The sequence below is a fragment of the Haliotis rubra genome, unplaced genomic scaffold, assembly GCF_003918875.1.
Source record: "Haliotis rubra isolate DU_JTF1 unplaced genomic scaffold, ASM391887v1 Scf15, whole genome shotgun sequence".
Classification (NCBI taxonomy): domain Eukaryota; kingdom Metazoa; phylum Mollusca; class Gastropoda; order Lepetellida; family Haliotidae; genus Haliotis; species Haliotis rubra.
In genome coordinates, this window is record NW_025765447.1 from 531,885 (window position 1) to 553,390 (window position 21,506).

At 39.1% G+C, this 21,506-nt stretch overlaps 1 protein-coding gene across 2 annotated transcripts; it reads left to right on the forward strand.

The window, feature by feature from the left end:
• The first annotated feature begins 3,001 nt into the window (after positions 1–3,001).
• LOC124270134 (glycine-rich domain-containing protein 2-like) lies at positions 3,002–17,671 on the forward strand. Of its 2 annotated transcripts, none has more exons than XM_046705153.1 (5): positions 3,002–3,139; positions 8,133–9,535; positions 10,916–11,066; positions 12,574–12,712; positions 14,089–17,671. In XM_046705153.1, the coding sequence occupies exons 2-5, from the start codon at positions 8,139–8,141 to the stop codon at positions 14,787–14,789; spliced, it is 2,388 nt and encodes a 795-aa protein (XP_046561109.1). In that variant the 5' UTR covers positions 3,002–3,139; positions 8,133–8,138; the 3' UTR covers positions 14,790–17,671. The 2 variants fall into 2 exon arrangements, with proteins under 2 accessions (XP_046561109.1, XP_046561108.1); XM_046705152.1 differs by having other exon boundaries at positions 3,002–3,135.
• The last annotated feature ends 3,835 nt before the right edge of the window (positions 17,672–21,506 follow it).

The following is a 21,506-nucleotide window of genomic DNA, read 5'->3' on the forward strand; positions in this document are numbered from 1 at the left end:
CTTTACAACAAAATATCATTCCCTCATTCTTTTAATATCATAGTGTCTTTATCGCTCATTTAATAGCGCATTATTATCATATCTATATTATTCTTTTAATCAGTTATCTTTTATTGTTTTGATAATTTAATCAATATTTATCTTATTAATTGTAGATTTTTTAACACTATGTTCAGTACTTACTTGAAAGTTCACTGTTCAATATACACGTGTTGAAGTTACTGTTCTAGGGGCGGGGGAATAGCTTAGTGGTTAAAGTGGTCGCTCCGTCACTCTGAAGAATTTCGATTCCCCACTTGGGTACAATGTGTGAAGCCCATTTCTGGTGTTCACCGCTGTGATATTGCTGGAACATTGCTAAAAGCGGCGTAAAACCTTTCTAACTCACTCTGAACACTCACTGCTCATAACTTGAACATTCACAATTCTCAATGTGTTCTTAGTCACTGCTCAGAAACCGTCTGGGGGCGGCGGGGTAGCCTAATGGTTATAAGCGTTGACTCGTCACACGGAAGACCCAGGTTATATTCCCCACATGGGCACAATGTGTGAAGCCCATTTCTGGTGTACCCCGCCGTAATATTGCTGGAATATTGCTGAAAGCGGCGTAAAACCATACTCACTCACTCACACTCACTCAGAAAGCGTCTGTTTGCTGCTGGTGGACGCCGTGGCCATGATGATGGTAGCACATAGGTACCCGGTTCGATTCCCCAGTTCGATTTTCCGGTGTCTACCGTGGCGATATTTCTGGATAATTGCTAAAAACGGCTTTAAACCACCTCACTTACTCACCAGCGCTGGAAAAAAGCCTATCACTGGCTGTACTATGGCTGATAACAAATACTTTCAGAACATGCAAACATCTCTCATTCTTGTTTGGAAGTAATCCCTGGTATTTTTTTAGCATAGATCTTTGGAAGTTTTTCAAATGTTCTTTAAATTCAATGAAGTTATTCAATAAGTGTTTTCAGAACTGGGAATAGCAATGCATTGTAGTCTTACAATTCACACCGTCCAGTGTTCCCATGTACACAAACTATGGCTATCAAATGGCCTTTCGGTAAAGTAAAGCACATTGAAGCAATTCAACGCTGTCTGTGTAGAGCAAACAAACCTTTCTTCAAGATACTTTTTGTACCATTGTTGAGATATTCGATCACAGAACGTGCTTACCTGCAGCTGAGCGTTTTTAACAAGGGCCGCATGTGGGCCCGTCATAATAGTTTGTCACTATTTTAGGTACAGATATTACATCCGCCTCTCCTGATGTGTAAGTTGTTTTGTTAACAGATACAAGGAAATAACCTTGTGCAATAACAACGCCGTACACTAGTCTTTGTGAGGTGTAAGTATCTGAACAGTGTACACTTGTCTGTGTTAGGTATAAATAACCCTAAAGCGTAGCTATATGTCGCAAGTGAAATTCAGATTTACTGTTACAGAAATATAAAGTAACTTGAAGTATCTCTTGCGACAGGTGGCTGCAGTCGAAGACGAGTCACCTGTCTGCAGTCAGTCTGTGGTGTTGTTGCGTTGACCTTTTGTCGGTCATGGCATGTTTTCGCTATTCACTCGCTGCACATTAGCGATGACAGACAAATGAAGCCCCATTGTTTTCAATACCCAACTATTCATGTTGCACGTTCATGTCAGAGTGTCTGGCCGCGACGCTCCCACGAGTACTTGCTATCATCATTCATGTAGGTAGGCTCAATGTCACAAGCAGGTGGTATTTAGAGCATGCCTGTATGCATTGCACCCATGGGGAAAATGGAACCAAGCCCGACTTATTCACTGAGTTTCGTAATACGTAACTGAAATACTGCGGCGGCGTAAAACGTCATTTCTTCTACGTCGGTATGTAAAAAACATAATTGACATGTTTGGGACAAATAGGAGTCGTATTTGTTTTCCTGTACAAACAAAGGCACGATTTAATTGGTAAAATGTACTATGCTGCATGATATACAAATAATATTAATTATGATGTAGTGGCTTGTAAAAGCAACTTGAAGAAAATATATTCAGTTCATTATTAATTCATTACCGAAGCTTTCCCTTGGAGCCATTAACACTTCTCAGATTCATATAGTCTGTATGCGGAGGCTGATGAACCGTCACTTGAAAAATGTTCATTAAATTGACTTAACGTATCTTTCTATATCATATTCTTCTGAATAAGACCCGTGAAGATCCCGGGTAGAATAGGTCTTCAGCAACCCATGCTTGCCAAAAAAAGGCGACTATGCTTGTCGTAAAAGGCGACTAACGAGATCGGGTGGTCAGGCTCGCTGACTTGGTTGACACATGTCGTCGGTTCCCAATTGCGCAGATCGATGCTGATGCTGTTGATCACTAGATTGTCTGGTCCAGACTCGATTATTTACAGACCGCCGCCATATAGCTGGAATATTGCTGAGTGCGGCGTAAAACTAAACTCACTCACTCTTCTGAATAAAATCCAGTCAGCGATTCCATTTTTCGTTTTCTCAAATAACTTTTCATTGAAAGATTATCTGAAACAAATCCATCCATGGTTGATGTCGCTCTGAGTGAGTGAGTTGTAAACCTTAGGGGCTTCACGTTTGTAGAGGAGACCATTCGTGACAACTCGATATGAAATCGATCATTAACACTGCCGTTTGGGATATTACAAAACGACCGTTCTCATCATCTTCCTGCCATTATAAAAATAACATTAATTTACTCGGTGAAAACGGGCTGTGGGACATTCTTTCTTTGCAGGGCGGTAAACATATTAATAGCTGAAACGTATTACTACTCAAATGAACCGACTGGGGACAAACGTGTAATTGTCACTACAGCGTGAAAATTTCCGTCATTAATACGTCTGATATTACGCAAGTCTGTAAATATGTGTCAAGCTGACCCCGTCATGGAAAATTGCTCAAAATACAAAACGCTCTGTCATTGGATCATAGAAATCCCTACACACATACAGGTGATATGATTGGCCAATCTAATACCACGTGATTATTTGCGTATCCGGATATATGGAGGTATATCGTAAACAACAGAAGTAGAGCTCAAGTTGATTATATCATTGACGGGTATATACAGTTATGCACATTTACAGCTTTCCAGAACAGTAAATTGTGATCTGAATTGCTGGTAAGTTGTCTTTTGAGTGTTATATCTTTGTACAATATGCCGGCGAGATGTTCACTCGACTAAATCGAGGTTGTGCGAGAATATGATTCACCATGAACTGACATTGAATTGGAAGGAGGATTAACTCAATAATTCGGTTATGTAGTCTGTCATCTCCTACGCTAGTGGTGATTGCAGTCTCCCCGTGACTTGGTTAGTTTAGATACGAGACATTTCGTTCTCGTCTTACATCAGATTGCTTACACGCGACTCTGACATGTTATTGAAAGGAAAAGGGGCCCTCTTAGGGTTTTGTCATCTTGCCTGCAGTAAAATTAATGTTAAATTTGGCATCGTAGTTTATTTATGTTTGTACCTTGACCTATTTATGAACATATTGTCTTGCCTGTCCAAACACTGGCATTTGTTTTGCTGCTCAGTAACCACAACGATGAAAGACTTAAAGTGATTAATTGTTCAGTTTATGTAACATACTAACAATAACATCTCCGCAGACGCCTTGTTGACAGTGTCGTATATTTTTGGATAGAAACAGGCAGGTAAATGTAAATTTAAAAGTAGGTAGAGTGGGACATGATCATAAATTATTTTGATAGAATTAAGCAACAACATTCAAATTTAAATTGTATACATAGTCCCAATTTATTTGCTGAATGATTGTTTATCTAGACTTGCTTCATGTAGGGCGATAGCATTTCAATAAGGACTGGGCCAGTGGGGTGGATATAGAAGGTTTTAGGATTAATTTACTGTGAGGCAAATTACTAACTTTTCATGATCGTTTCAAACTAATTGGTGAACTGAAATGAACAGAGATTATAGTCACCAAAAGGTTGACCAAACAGAATTATACTGTGACAAGCAGTATTGTCATGGATATGTAACTTGTTGATTACACAATGTTTCAGGGCTATTTGTGGCTGTAATGAATGACAGAACAGCGGAGCATGGCATCTTTGTATACTGTAAACTAATAATTGCTGTGTGTATACTGTATGTTCATAACAAACATGCTTATAATGACGGGTGCTGGGGTAGCCTCGTGGTTAAAGCGTTCGCTCATCATGCTGAAGACCTGGGTTCGATTCCCCACATGGGTACAATGTGTGAAGCCCATTTCTGGTGTCCCCCGCCGTGATATTGCTGGAATATTGCTAAAAGCGGTGTAAAACTAAACTCACTGTCTCACTCACTTATAACGATGGATGTAACAACGTGTTTATTTGGAAAGGGTCTATTGGCCTCGATTAGATGATGGCAAGCTGTAGGGATGTAATAACCATGATTTCTGTTGATTATTTGGTTGAATTGATTATCGAGCTGTTTACAGGATGTTTCATCATGTGCGTTGATCAACATAAATAAGACACTTCTAACAAACTGATATTAGAAACCCACATTATGGCCATGTGCATCGTCTATCAATGACAATATTTGCTAAAATAACAAACCGTTTATCCAATCTTTTGCAATAGAGAAGGCACTTCAAATAGGTTCAAATGGCAATAAACAATTGAAATAGTGATTAAGGGGATTAGGTTTTGACAGCTTTTCATTAACAAAAATGCAACAGTGATGAGGCTGTAGCCAGACACGTAGCCCTTGTATCTACATGTCTATATCAATTAAATAGTCTAAGTAATAGAGAAGAAGAAGAAGATTATTTATTTTCGTGTCAGTCGCACTGTAACACAATGACAATAAAAATGCACTAATATAATATAGTGCCCAGTCAATCATGCTTGACAACGGTACAAGAATCTGTATCGAAACGTCGCACTCACGAATAAAAGTTGTTATCCATAAAGTTTGTTCTATATTGTACTTCCCAACTTATAAAATGCCACTCAAGGAAGCCAGTCAATATAGGACGGCACTTATAGATAAAAATGAGAGGTATCACAGATCATACATATACACCCGTGTATTAATTAAGCACCACCCTATTTTGAAAATAACATGTGATGCTACTGATTAGTTAGGGTATAGCTATCAATTTAATCAACCTTTAGTTAAAGAAGCTTTATCCATTGACAATTTTACAAATACCATGACCTTTTCTGTTCTTTATGAAAGAATATGTCAATGAATATATGTCATGTATGACATCTTTTAGTGGCATTTAGATGTTGTTATAGATAACCAAGATATTTTATGGATTTTTGCTTCTTTATTTTTTCCCGTACAACGTTTCGGGATTGTTACAGATCCCTACATCACATGATGAAATGTTGTGTGGGAAAGAATAAAGAAGTTTAAATCCATAAAATATCTTGGTCATATTTCAATGTAATTACTAAGACACTGTTATCAAGGAGGGTGATATGCAACATTATTCACAAGGATGAAGGATAACTGAGTTGATACAATGGGGGTTGACGGGGTAGCCTCGTGGTTAAATCATTTGCATGTCACGCCAGAGCCTCGGGTTAGATTCCCCACATGGGTACAATGTGTGAAGCCCATTTCTGGTGTCCCCATTGTGATATTGCTGGAATATTGCTAAAAGAGGCGTAAGACTTGACTCACTCACTCACTGATACAATGGAGGAGGTTGATGTAGAGTGTGATTACAATGCTGATAGTTGTTGTGTTTATAAATTGTAGGTATGAATCCAGGTGGACAAAGTAGGGAAAGAGTAACTGTTACCAGATGTGGTTAGCTGTAGGGATGTAATAACTGTGATTTCTGTTGATTGTTGTTGGGTTGAGTCTTTTAATGGTGATTACCTCTAAGCATTTTCTAATCTTGTAGTAAGACTGTTTGGCTTCAAGGATTTTGATGTTGCAAAGGATGGTATAGTCAGGATGGGTTTGGGTGTGGTTAGAATAGAAATATAGTGGGTAGCCTGGTGGTTAAAGCGTTCACTCACCATGCCGAAGACCTGGGTTTAATTCCCCACATGGGAACAATGTCTGAGCCCATTTCTGGTGTCCCCTGCCATGATATTGCTGGAATATTGCTAAAAGCAGCTTAAGACCATACTGAAGTCAAATCATAGCACACAAAATACCAGCAAAGAACGCTATTGAAAGAAAACTCATGCAAATATTACACCTGTAAGATAAAATGATCAGTGGTAAGCTGATTGCAAACTTCATTGATTCAAGATTTTACAGTTTGTTGTGTACTACTAACAAACTCAAATACCAATAGATTCCTTTTGAAAAGCACATGCTAAAGTAGTCGGTGTATCAAAGACACACACTGACTGGAGCTGCTAGACTGGATATGTATTTCTCAGTTTCGCAAATGAAAATGGCTTCCTGCAACAGAGGAAGAATTGTCAAAAATAGTTTCACGCTATAAGTTTTGGAAAGTTAAAATACCCAAATGTCAAGAAACAGGAGGGTGGAAAACAATTGAATACCCACTAAAATTTGTGCATGTCCAATGAAAATCAAACCCATGGGTAAAATACAGGCATCCTTCGCCATAACGCGGGTTGTGGGGTCCACTGGATGAGCCCCAAAATTATGAGGCACCCATGTTGTACATAATGCAGAATATAGGCCAAGTTAAATCATATTTTCCATGTGCATGGCATGACTGCAATTTCGTTTATTGTGCCCATATCATATTGTCAGAGGTGAACAAACAAACTTTGAAAATGAAAATATCAAACTTGCAATCAAACATAACTAGACTTGATGATTCAATTGTTGTTCCTGTTATGGTACCTGTTATTCAACTAAGCTGGAAATATCAATCAGCTGTGTACACATGTTTTGCTCCAACCTTCCTGTGATTCAGTTATAAAATGATACAAAAGTATAACTTCAAAGAATTTCTATTCTATATAATCAGAATAATATATATTTTTACATAGATGATATATATGTCGCTATTGTTTTAGTAAAATGCATATTTTGTGTACATATTTGATATGATAATTAACATAAGGCTTAGCACTCTGGGTATGTAGCTATACGTAACATCCAAAAGCTTTGCTTGTCTAGACCTCTGGTCATGGTTATTAATAGTGGTGGTCCGATTAATTGAAATAACCGAAGATTGGTGGCAATGACTAAACGACCAAGCAATCGAAGCAGGCCCCCCCCCCCTAAAATATGTGTGTTTAGGGTAACATGAAATTATAAAACAGGGTCGGTAGGTAGGGTTTATCTTTATTTGTTCTTAAATTTTTTTTCTAAATGTACTCACATATTTTTCATAAAATCACACATTTATGTAATATCAGGGACAAGTTTTGAAAGAAAAGAGGGGAAACCAGTTTAAAATTTTAATAACTGAAGCATCAACACTTTCGAAATTCAACATTTATGAAAAACAAGAGTAAGTGAGCACAGGTCACATATGGTCGCCCCCAACATTGGGGAGTACATACTGTTGGAATAGCAAAATGTTTCACCAGTCTTTTAAAACAACGGAAAAAGAAGTTTAGGGTAGTGAAGTTTGTGGAGTCGGTCGGGAACCTGTAAACACACTTATTATTTTGGGGGGGCCTAATCGAAAAATAAACAATTCTGGAACACTAGTTTGCATTTACAACATTTTTCACTAGGTTGGTTTTGTCTGTTACATTTCATAAGCACTACAAGCTCGTTCCTTGTCATGATTGAATTTATCTTAAAGACAAGAGGTACATATAATTTATGTTCCTAACATACTAGTCATCCTTTAAGATGTGAAATTTGTAATGCATTTTGTGCAATTTGCAAAACAAACCCAAAAGAACTTCATGTTTTTTCTATAATTTTTGTGCATTAACAAACATAGCCAGCAGAATTTGATAAATGATGCTAACCAATTATTTTCGATGATTGATTGGTTGTAATGAACCAATCATCAATTGTGAGATTTTAACCATTTCCCAACACTAGTTATTAATGATTCTTATTCTTACAATATTTATGCCAGTGCTGCATGGGATCAACAACATCCTATGTTCCCAATCCAAGATGTATTCATTCTTCCATCATGTATTTGCATTCTGTATTTCAGTGAGTCATTCATGTTTCTGTTTTATCAACAGAAAAAAATGTCTCAGTGGAAATCTGTGACCTTCTCTTTGGACCTGCGCTCATCTGCTGCCCTTCAGCGACAGTTTCTCAGGGAGGTCAATCGCTACCCTGCCCTTCATGGGGGCCCACTCCTACTGCAAGCCATCAACAGATATGAGAGGTTCTGGCTGCCTCTTGCTGCCAAATATCCCAAAGAACAACTGGCAGCACCCTTGGATATAGAATGGGTGTGGCACTGTCACTTATTGGCTCCCCTGAAGTACCAGAAGGACTCCCATGCAATTGCTGGATGTATCGTGGACCACAAGCTCATGAATTCATCTGAAAGAAAGTCCTCCATGGCAAAGTCCCAGCAACACTGGAGACAGATGTATCCATCAGAGCCGTTTGAGGTTGACTTGGGTGGTTCTGTGGTGGATCCCAAGCTTCAAGAACCAGTGATGTCTTCTTATGACCTTGTTGATGCTGTGTCAAGACAGAAAGTCTTCTTCTATCAAATCTCTCTTCCTCATTACCATGACCAGAAGTATTTGGATATTTGTCAGGAGCGGTACAAGAAGTTTATCTATTTGAAACAAATGAACCCTGGCAAGTTCATCGTCCCATGCTATGACATCGACTTGGTCTGGCATACACATCAGCTGCACCCTCTGCTGTACAAGAAGGACAGTGAAGCACTTCTGGGGAAAACTTTCAACCACGATGATACTGTCACTGATCGTTCTGTCGGCTCCAAGCTGTACAACTCGGACATGGAAACACGTGATCTTTGGCGGGCCGCCTTCAATGAAGGCTTTGCTATGTATGGTGCAATGTACAGGGGAAACCCACCGGATGGAAAGCTCTACAGCATGGCCAAGGCAGAGCTCTTTACTGTTTCGACAAAGTCAGCTGTATTGAAAGTGGAGTCGGTTAAGTTATCGGGCCTGCCGTCTACGGTGAAGAAGTTTAAGCTGAAGATATCTGCTGCTGCAGACAACAAGGAGATGCAGACTCTGGCCTCGTTGAAGAGCCCCAACCAGGAATGGAAAGACAAGAATCTCGTAAACTACAAATTTGAAACAAAGTCAACCAACTGCCTAAAATTTCGCCTGGAAGAAAGGACAGGTTTTGCTTGTTTCGGCAGCCAGATGACCTTGGGAGAAACTAAGTACCCGATGCTCCCACATATTGAAACTGGAGGACCAACTGTGACTCCTTTGAATGTCAATCTTGACCTTGGAAACAATCAGCTGAAGGTGAACTTCAAGGGAAGCCTTTTCCCTCCAGTATCGGGGCCATGCTTGCTGTTCCTTTCCTCTGGTCGCTATGACAACTGCATCATGCCTGAGAATGTTGAGTCAATGTGGGGTCCAGTTCCGCTCCCGCCTGTCAAGTCCGGGGAAGAAAACAGATGTGAAGTTGCCTCCCATCAGTAAGTATTGTTGCAGTGTGAACACAGGTCCAGCTAGACATGGAGGTCAATATTTGACCAAAAGTCTTTGGCAAATGTCTGTAGATACTCCAAAATTGATATTATCAGAATTCATGTAAATACAGTTTCGTGTAAACTTGGGAATTGTGGATTGAACTGTATTTCATAGAAAACATGACCCATGATGGTGAAGAACCATTATCATGATATAGTATTGAATCCTATATGAAGCCTGCTAAGTTAACTCAGTCTAGATGCCAAGATAAGTCTCTGGTGTAATACCCATGCTGTACAATATCTAGCAGTAAACATGATAGATGTTTCATTTTTGGAATGCAGATACCCCTTTTTTGTCTCTGTGTAATGTTTACATTAGCAGATAAACGTCATAAGATCAAAATGATGAGATCCTGTTATTTGAACATATTGAGGTCTGTCATCTGTACAGGAAGGTTCACTGACTTTCAGTATTTTTATCAGTGAATAGAATGTTTCTGCAATGCTAAATGAGTACAAAAGCTGACTTTTAATATAGATCCTCAGATAATTATTATTATGTGTTTGACTTTTTCAAGTTATATTGGAAAAAATTATTACTTTATTCAAAACATCAATTCAGAATTATATTTTTGTATAACCGAGCAAAAGAAGACACAAATGTCTGGACGACTGATAATAAATAATATATATATATATATTTATTTCCACTTTTTTGTTACATTTCCATCCATTTTATAACAACATACACGTACATATATATGTGCATATAGATGTACACAGAATTGTGGCTCGTTTATATGTCATATTCTAAGACATTACCCTGGCTTGCTGAAAAGTAGATAATAAATAATATGCTTTTCTGTGAAAAGTGCAACATCAAAATGAAAAGGTCATTACCACGTGGACATAGATCGTTTGTTATTCATGGTAATAAATACGTGAAAGAGACAATAAAAAAAAGAAAAGAAGTTTTTGAAGACCAGGTCACGCATTACTCTGTCATGTGAGTGAGTGAGTGAGTTTAGTTTTACGCTGCATTCAGCAATATTCCAGCTATATGGCGGCGGTCTGTAGATAATCGAGTCTGGACCAGACAATCCAGTGATCAACAGCATGAGCATCGATCTACGCAATTGGGATACAATGACATGTGTCAACCAAGTCAGTGAGCCTGACCACCCGATCCCGTTAGTTGCTTCTTACGACAAGCATGGGTTACTGAAGACCTATTCTATCCTGGATCTTCAGGGTATCACGTTCATGTAGCATCTGAAGGCAATGTAAACCATTAAGAGCATGGGTATTTATACCATTATCTGTCAATCTGAGTACTTTCACAAGGTGACACCTTTAGACATTGTCGACTTTCTCTTCCTACAGGCTGGTGAACCACACCCAGCAGTTGGTGTTCACAGTGCGAGTCATCCACAGTCTTCCGCTGCTCACGTCGGCGATCCAGGTCTTCTATCACGACAAGATGGCTGCTGTCGCCCACCTGGTGGGCTCAGACCAGATACCTCTACCAACACAGGTAGGCACTTGCTGTCATTTATATCTCAGTGGTTCACATGTATCAACTGTCCTGCTTGTATCACACATCACATGTATCACACATTATCACGTTTCCAGTGTGCGAAATAGCCACAGGCCTGCAAGCACGTTGGTAGTAAACAATCCAGTCGGGCCACTAAATCTCCACAGTCACTGGCCCGACTGGCTAGTGAATTTTCATGGGGTCATTTTGTAAATACATCACTCTCTCCAACTTGTCAAGTTATAATACACTTTTAAATCATGCACAATTATGGCCTGATAAAATGTTCATCATATTGGCAGCTTAATGATGAAACCTGTGTCATGTCGACAATATCGTATCCTCATCTATTTTGGTAATCTTTTACTTAGTTTCTACTTTCAAATTTCGGGCTAGTGAATTATTTTGTGGGCTAGTAACTTTCAGGCTTAGCTAGCCTGACTGGCTAGCAAAAGTTGGAAACTATTTCACACACTGCATGTATCACACATTGTATACAGACATCTCTGTGTATTTGTTCCTAGGTCAGCAGATCATTTGCATAAGTTATTCTCAACTCCCTGGGGCAGTGGGGTAGTGGTTAAGGGGTTCACTCATCACGTCGAACACACGGGTTCACTTTCCCAGATAGCTACAATGTGTGAAGCCCATTTCTGGTGTCTCTCTGCCATGATATTGCTGGAATATTGCTAAAAGCTGCGTAAAACCATACTCACTCACTCATCTCCGGGAGGAGTATACAACCCTTGCTGCCTTTAAGAGCTAAAGGTTTCTTTACATACTCCTCACATGCCTTTACCCTTTCCTTCCCAGATAGCATTCAGACGTTGACCCAATGTTGGCAATGGTTTTGCCAACATTGCCAACGTTGGGCCAACGTCTGAATGCCATCTTGGTTCCTGTGTGAAAAGAGGCACATTTGAAGTACTGGTAAAGTCCCTTGTCTAGGAGAACACTACACATTTTGACACTTGTATATCGGGTGTGTGTGATTGGTTCATTGCTTTGTTGTTTAAAGCTGCACTAAGCAATAGTCTAACCAAACGGTGGCAGTCTGTAAGTGAGTGAGTGAGTATGATTTTACGGCGCTTTTAGAAATATTCCAGCAACATCACAGAGGGGGACACCGGAAATGGGCTTCAGACGCAGTCTGTAAGTGATTGTTAGGGATATGATGACATATCAACCAAGTCAGGAAGCCTGACCACCCAATCAAAAGTTGCCTCTTATGGCAAGCATGAAATAGGATATTTGTCATCCACCTTTTCTCATGCCTCATATTTGGGGTTTGGTTGTGCTGAAGACGACCCAGATTCAATTCCCCACATGGGTACAATCTTTGAAGCCCGTTTCTGGTGTCCCCCTCTGTGATATCGCTTAAATATTGCTAATACCATACTCATTCACTCATACCTCGTGCTAACATTTATGTTTCATGATCTACTTTTTGTAAGGAGTGTATCTTGAGACAATCCACTGTAGCATCCATTTGCCATGATTACAGGTAAAACATCCTGACAAGTGTATCACAATCAACCCTCGGTTGGGAGAGAGAGCCATCCTCATCAAGAACAATGAGGGAGACTGGGGCATCGTGAAGGGTCGTTGGGGAGGATACAGTAAAGGAGTGCCAGGGATCAAAGGTGAGAATTTTGTATGATGGAGTGTCTGTGCGCTGACCTAATTTGACTATTGTAACCATTCATTTGAGCTATTGGTTGTCACTGTATCTAAGTTATGAGTATTTATTCTGTTGGGTGTTTGGGTAGCCTTGTGGTTAAAGTATTTGTTCATCACGCGGAAGACGTGGGTTCTAGTCCCCACATGGGTACAATGTGTGAAACCCATTTCTGGTGTCCCCGCCGTGATATTGCTAGAATATTGCTAAATGCGACGTAAGTCTTGACTCACTCACTCACTGATACAATGGAGGAGGTTGATGTAGAGTGTGATTACAATGCTGATAGTTGTTGCGTTTATAAATTGTAGGTATGAATCCAGCTGGACAAGTGGGGAACGAGTTACTGTTACCAGATGTGGTTAGCTGTAGGGATGTAATAATTAAACCCGTCATAAAACTAAACTCACTCACTCGCTTATTCTGTCTGTGTAATGAATTATTGCTTTGACTTGACCTACAATTAGTAATGATTATCATGATTGTACAACACTTCTTATTGGGTGATAAATGGTAACTTTAGTTGTTTCACAGAATTTGGTTTTGTCCTCACTTTATCCTTAATTTTACTTTTTTCAACATATGAAAGTGTGAGAGGTTCAATTCAAGTTGTAACACAACTTGCCAACTTTTTTCTTAATTTCCTGAATTTACGCCCCTTTAACTCCACTCAGGAAGCACAGGAAAATCATCATTGTCCTGCCTAAATCTTACATCACAGGGACATAATTCTATATATATTCTGCTCCACATTTTGCTGTTGACGTGCATTTCGAAAATTTGGATTGAATCCTCTTCCTGACACAAACTAATGTCTTTTGTTATTTATTATTAGTGTCAGTGATATTAAGAATACTCAGAACAGTCTAATTATTATATTTTCACTTTTGTATTTTTTATGTCAGCCATTAACAACTTCTGGCTGTAAATTGGTGCCATGCTGTAAATTTACTCTGTTATGCTGCAGTAACAGTGTTTCATAGCAGGAACTAAGTGCCACCTGATGGTTTATAACAGAAATACTGTTCAGAATCTTTAGAAAACTCACAACTCACACGCCCCGTAAAGATCCATGTTAGAACTGAACTTCAGTAACCCATGCTTGTCGTAAGAGGCAGCTAATGGGTGGTCAGGCTCGCTGACTGTGTTGACACGTGTCATCGTATCCCAATTGCGTAGATCAATGCTCATCCTGGAATCACTGGATTGTCTGATCCAGACTTGGTTTTTTACAAACCAACACCATATAGCTAGAATATGCTGAGTGATGCTTTAAATAGCAAACAAACAAAACAAACACAACTCACACCCACTTACACACTTGGCTTGCTGTGTCTACAGGTACCAGACATAATCGGGGAAAGCGCGACGTACCTGGATGTCCGGGCTACTTGACCTTCAAATTCTACGATCTTCTCCATGGATCTTCGAAGGAAATCCAACTTACAGATTATCTGAATCAGAAGTTCTCCTTCAGGTTTGGGTCCCTGTTCATGGACCTGAAGCAAGGCTATGTTCGCGTGGAAGAAGACACAAGCCAGATCCCGGAGCACATTGCCCTAGCCTTCTCCATCTCCCTTCTACATGTACTGTGTCAGCCTCGCCCATCCGACTGGAAGCCAGGTGACCCTGTTCAGAAGCAAGTCTCAAGGGGAACACAGTCTGTGCAGTCCATCCCATCGAATGACATGGCTTTCATCATGGCTGCTGGCTTCATCACCATGACGCCATCCAACCACTACATCTACCACACCTATGGCATCAACGCCTGTGCTGGTTGCGGTGGAGGTGGGATGGGTGACATCGGTGGAGTGGACACTGGGGTGGTTGACGTGGATGCTGGGGCAGGTGTGGATGGAGGCGATTATGGGGATGTAGGATGTGGCGATGCTGGGGATACTGGTGGGTGTGGTGGATGTGGAGGGTGTGGTGGATGTGGGGGAGGGGGAGGAGGTGGATGTGGAGGTGGCGACGGTGGTGGATGTGGGGGTGGATGTGGCGGTGGGTGTGGAGGAGGGTGCGGGGGAGGATGTGGAGGCTAAACTGATGCATGAAGAGCATCTGGATGAAAAGGTCAAAGGAAAGAAGGAGACTACATTTACAATATTTGTTACATTTACTTAGAAGATCTGCAGATATTAGAACCAAAGAATATGTGACAGCAGAATTTAGTAAGCTCTCAATTTCCTTATACTCTGTAAACTTTGCGTGATGCAGAGATGACTCTCTGGAGGGACAGCAGATCCATGTTTTACATGCAGTTCGTGCATGATCAATGCATTTAAGGGACTGGTCATTTATTATTGGGGAGGGGGCAGCTGAAACTAGAAAGTGTGAGGGGTGAAGGGTGGGGCTCACCAAAATTTATCACAACTAATTTGGGGGTTCACCAAAAAATTACACTCATGGAATGGGGGGTGAAAACAAGTCACACTAAAAGAGTTTGTGGGGTTGGATGGCTCAATATAATAGTCCTACGACCAATCTCACCACCACCCTGACCCCCTTCCCCAGTAATTTATGATCAGTCCCATACAATACCTTTCTCAAAACAATTACTAAAGCCCCAATATTTTTAGAATAATGTACAGTGACTGTTGAGGTGGTCAAAGCAGTCATACGCTGCAAGTATTGTATACTATATATTTTATTTATGCATAATCATAGCAATCATAATGGCTTCTAGTGACTCTTAATCCCATAATATTATGCTGTGTTGTAGCTTATTTATTTATAATGTCACCATTAACGACATGTCAAAATTGTGTAGAACACTGGTCGTGATTGGAGTTGATGATGAGGTGTATTTGGCAGTGCTCTCAGAACCAAGATGTGAACATACATGCAGTTATGAGACCATCTGCCAGTGTTACCAGTGTGTTAGAATGATGTTGTGAAACTTCATACTTTAATACATGGATAAATATGTAATAATAATATCTAAAGGTAGGGTAGGTGTTTTTGCTGAATATTATGTTTGTATACACCATAAGCGTGGACCACATTAGGTTTGGATTATTTGATTTGTGTAGATGATTAGATAGAATGTCAAATATACACTGTGTCACATGATTTGATTGGAACATGATCTGAGGTGGCCCAGATGTCTAAGCACTGCAGTCTGCTGTGCAGGGAAGCAAACTTGTGATTCTGGGTTTGAATCTCAGTTCCCCCGATCATGTTTTTAGGTTTTGAGCACCATAGTTCTGCTTGTAAACACCTTAGACCTGCATCATTTCAGTCTCTCCTCCTACATTGAAATGGCTCGTCATGACGTAGCTGGAAAACTGTTCAAATTAGAGTTGAGCCTGATTCACTCACTCACTCATGACATGCAGATTGAAGTAGTATATTTATTGTTTTGTTATGATGGAGATTAACACAGATGAGATTAGCAAAATATTTGAGATATGAAAGAAAATGTTATGCATAACTTGATAGAACCGTTTAACTGTTATGACACCTGATTTTGAGATGTCAAATTTCTTTGGCAAACGGCCATTATGACACATTCGTGTTTTTCATGATACTTTTTTGTATTTCATTTTCATAACTTTCTGCTTAAATATGGCCTTAACTATGGCATCTTGAAAACTCCTGCTAGACCCCAAAGTTTCCAGTATGACTGTCAGTATAGACTGAAAGGGGCTTCCATGTATGAGGTCGTATTTTGATAAGGAGAGATTTATCACTGACATTGTATTATTACAAAAAATAGCTGCAGAAGAGAAAAACTATTAGAAGTGTGTTGATCCGGTCACCTTCCATGACAAAATGCTGTTTTGTTAAGTAAGCTCAACTTTAGTGTGACATGACACTTTCATGTTTGAACATGCAAAATTATTTCATTGAAATGTACTGGTATACATCCTTTTGTTGCTTTCCTCACTGATCAAAAGGTCTGGATAGTGATTTTGTTCTTGTAATGCAAAAAAATTGTTGCATGAAATTAATGCTTGTAAGAATCTTTTTCTTAGTGATGGAATTTGTTATCTATTTTTTATTTTTGTTTTCTAGCCTAATAACATACAGGTCCCTTTTAAATGAGACTATGATACATTTTTCAAGAAATTGGTCTGTAATTGTTTTGTTGAGTGACCATTTTTTTGATGGTCAACATGTTATATAAATGTTATATTTGTCACCAAGGTTGTTCATGTATGTTCAAAGCTTTGACACTTCCGTGTCTCGACAGGAGTTGGTGGGAGACGTTATGATCAATCGCACGTTTCAGCCTCATTGTTATAATGCATGTGTTAACTGTCATTAAGATGCATGTTTAACAATGTGGGTCAAGTTTTATTGGCAATAATGGATAAGGCAATTATGTTTGTATTTTTTTTATTACAGATTTTGGGGAGTGATTTTTTTTTCTTCTGAAAGTGTCAATTGTTACCATTGTATATGGAACCTGGGGCGGTGGGGTAGTCTAGTGGTTAAAGCATTGGCTCGTCACGCCGAAGACCCGGGTTTGAATCCCCACATGGGTACAATGTGTGAAGCCCATTTCTGGTGTCCCCCGCCGTGATGTTGCTGGAATATTGCTAAAAGCGGCGTAAAACCAAACTCAGTCAGTCAGTATATGGAACCTAGACAAATGCAAGTTGTCGAGGTAATGTTAGACTGTGTATCTAGTTCAATGACGGAACTCAATATTATCATGAACAAAATTGGCAATGACTGATTAATTTGGGAAAGTTTAAGCATTGAGAGCTGCATTGTTATGCTTTTCTAAAACAAAGGGTTTCAAATTAGCATGTGTGATTTGTCACTGGATATACATTCTAGAATGAGAGGATGACTAAACTTTACATGGAACTTTTGACTACAATTTGATTTGCTTGATCTGTGATCCAACAAATAGAAGAATAATTGCCTAAGATGTCTCTCCTGATGAAGTGATCTATATTATTTGTAAATTATTTAAAAAAAGCAAATGTGATTTTATGTGATGATTGTTCTCATGATATTTGAAGGAGTTGCTTTTTGTTGTCTTGTTATCATGACAGGTTATACAGTAAAACATGGATATAGTGAACACGGATATAGCGTACAAACGGATATAGCGAACAAATTTAAAAGTCCCGTCAATAGTCCTTTATAATATCATTAAAATTATACGCGAATAACGAACTCGTGAGTAGCGAATTAACGGCTATAGCGAACTGATTTACTACCCCCAAGACGCAATTAACGACGTGATTAGCGAACTCACTCAGTGTCAGCTCAGTGTCAGCTCAGCCACTTAGCGGTATACATCAAGCGGCAAACATGTCCGGGAGTGAAACACTTAAGTTGTTAGTCACAGGGAAGTCAGCAAAGCTTAGATGCTTAAAAAAATGTACGCAGTTTGCCAGTAACGTACAGATCAAATGCCAAGGCCTGGATGACTGGTGAATTATTCACAGAGTGGATGAAAAACCTGGAAAAGAGTATGACGAGACAAAAACGTAAGATCCTGATGTTTGTAGACAATTGTCCTGCCCATCCTGTTGTGAAACACCTGACACACGTCAAACTGGTCTTCCTTCCACCGAACACTAAGTGTTATGTCAATGTACATGTACAAGAATAAAGATTTGTAGCCTCAGCATATACATGTCTCTACATCTCTACAATCCAAGATGGCGGTCAAATGTGAATAACGAACAACGGATATAGCGAACTAAATTTCTTGGTCCCTTGGAATTCGTTATATCCGTGTTCTACTGTATGTAGATAAAATAAACTGTGTTACTGACTTGAGAATATTGATCTGACCTGCAACTTGACTATATTCTCATGCTGCATATAAATAACATGCCAACTGACCAAATTTATGGGCCATTTGTTAAACATGTAGGCCCAACCAGTGATTTGTCACAACCAGCAAACTGTTTTCATTGCTTCTTGGTTCATAAAGGTCGAAAAATATTTGGGAACACAAGCTTGAACTTCTTTTTGTATCCTCTAATGTTATTTTATGGATTGTTGTTAACTTCATTCAGTGAAACATGTTCCACCCAGTTCAGACTTGTGGCTTCAGAAACATTGATTCAATTGCTGATGTATATTGACAAACCTTGTCATGACCTTCATTGAATCAGGGGTGGTGGGGTAGTCTAGTGGTGAAAGCGTTCACTCGTCATGCTGAAGACCTGGGTTCGATTCCCCACATGGGTACAATGTGTGAAGCCCAATTCTGGTGTCCCCCGCCATGATATTGCTGGAATATTGCTAAAAGCGGCATAAAACCATACTCGCTCACTCACTGATTGGTCGGATGAGATGTTGTTCTGTCACAAGCAATAAGGGGTTGTCCTCCGATCTTGCTTTAGCGGTAACAAGAACTAAGATCTGATTTGGATGAGATTCAGCATTAACTTGAAAACTGTTTCTGGTGTCCCCTCGACAAGATATTGCTGACATATTGCTAAAAGGGACGTAAAATCATACTCAATGACTCACTGCAAAGTTTACTGGTACAGGCCCACCTTATTTCCTGTTGGATACATTTTGTATCATGCTGAAACTACTGAAGCAGGCTACACTCACATGCTATCTGTTAGTGAAACCAGGTACCTTTCTATGCTGTTTCAGTGTGACGTAAACAAATTTACTGACTTTATCAGTTTAATAGAATCAGGAAGAATTGGCATTTTGGAACCATCACAGAAAATCCGAGAGCATTAATGGCAAGGGTATGATAATACCAAATGATCTCAACAGGTACTGCAAGGTGAAGGCTACTTCCTTGTCTCCATTAGGGCTTTGTTTAAATACTGTTCCTACATTTTTCTTGTATTTTTAAACATTATTTTAATTTTCATTTCTTTTCTTTTTTTCATTCAATTTATTTGAGAAAGAAGCCAGGATTATAAATTCACCTTGCATGTCCACGTGGCTTGTATTTAATACCTTTATAGACTGCTGTTGTCATGACAGTACCGAAATGATGTACAACTCAAAACAAGTAAAGGATCACTTGAATCATTTATGTTACTGTCAAGTCATGAAAGAATCAGATGGTCCTGATTTTTTAGTAGTAAAAGTACTGCTGATGTAAATATTGTTTATGTTTCACAGAAATAACTCAGAAAGCTGGAAATAGCACAGACAACTGCGGCATGTGAGAGTAGTTCCTGCAAATCCTAACTCATGGTTCATCTGCTCATGCAGAATGTTATCCCCAGATTCATTTCTGATTGTGATATTGCATGTTTTTCTTTACAACATTAACATAGATACAATATTTTATGAAACAAATCTGTATATAGATAGAAGAATAAAAAACAGCCTTTGATAGACATATTTGGCTAGAGAGCCACTTCCATTTTAAAGCTGATCGCGCCGATTGCATGACTATCTGTTACTCGTTGTTTTCTCTTGTTGCTGTGTTGACGGAAGACTTTGCCAGTGTTGATAAACTGATTTTCTTCCAGTTATATGTGTTCTTCATAGCTACAGCTGAAGTCGTAGATGTGCCTTCTATGTGCAAGTCGTCATTTTGTGTGATTCACACAGTACCTAGTACTTAAACTTGTTTTGGGACCGTTCATAATTTATGGCTGGTGGGGGTGATGATGATTTTTATGGAGAAGCATATACAATGTGAATGACCCCCTCTAAAATTTATGTACAAAGTAAGTGACCCTCCATGCATGTCACGTACAAAATCAATGACCCCCCACCTTCCCTTAATTTTTAAGCATAATGTTTTATTATTTTTATGTACAACATTGATGCCCCCCTAGTAAATGTGTACAAAATTGATGACCCCCTACCAACACAGAACAAAATGGGTGACAAACCCCACCCCCCCCCCACCCCTTAAAATCATTATGACCCCTAGCCATAAATTATGAACGGTCCCTTACATTATTGCAGACATCTAAGAATATGGACATAATTTCTTGTGCTGTGTAAGTTGATATATCATTAAACGGGAACAGATTTTTGGCCCCAAATAAGATTTGGTTGGTCGAAAAAAATATGCAACAATTTGAATAAATGTTTTGATTTCCCTTTACTAACTGTTAAAAAGTAAGGCTCAGGACAGGAGGTGTTGGTTAGGAACATGTTATAAGTTACTTCCCTTTTATCGTGGTCCATAACAACTTAATAGTTCTTGTGGTTTTCAGATAGATATTCAACAGGTTATAAGTTCTATATTCATATTGATAACAACAGCAAATAAGCGCTTGTTCTAAGCATTTTACTGTTTCTGGTGAATGAAAAAACATTTGATGTATGAAAATTTGTTCAAGTTGTATTTGTTAGATTGGTAAACCAATCTTTTTAAAATGCCTGGTCTGATTAATGTCATAATATGTTCTGGTTTTGTACCTTTATATTTTGAATATATCCTCCACCAGTCAATATGGTAGATATCTGCTGATGTAGTGTTTTAAGGGCTATATACATCCCTGTGTTGATTCTATATTTTGGTTTAAAGAGAACAATTATTATCATCAACCATTCAAAAGATATCCAAAGGTCACATATGAATTTTGTTTGTTAAAGCCTTGCAAGAAAACACTGTTCAGAATTAAACTTGACAGTCAAGGTGTCTTTGTCAGTGCCCCTAATAATAAGAGTGATTTAGGGGGCTACTAGATTTAAGTGTTTACATCAGTAAGGACCTGCCATAATTTTGAAATACAATGGAATAACAGGTTTAACAATATAGTCACTACAGTTTATTGACTGGGAAAATATAAAGATCTGTAAAGTCATTTATTCTCTGTAAAGATCTGAAAAGGTGTTTAAAGCAAAATATA

Coding starts and splice junctions, on each gene's coding strand:
- LOC124270134 (XM_046705153.1), top strand. CDS start 8,139: ATGTCTCAGTGGAAATCTGTGACCTTCTCTTTGGACCTGCGCTCATCT. Junction 11,067..12,573: donor AGATACCTCTACCAACACAG/GTAGGCACTTGC, acceptor CCATGATTACAG/GTAAAACATCCTGACAAGTG. Junction 12,713..14,088: donor AGGAGTGCCAGGGATCAAAG/GTGAGAATTTTG, acceptor CTGTGTCTACAG/GTACCAGACATAATCGGGGA.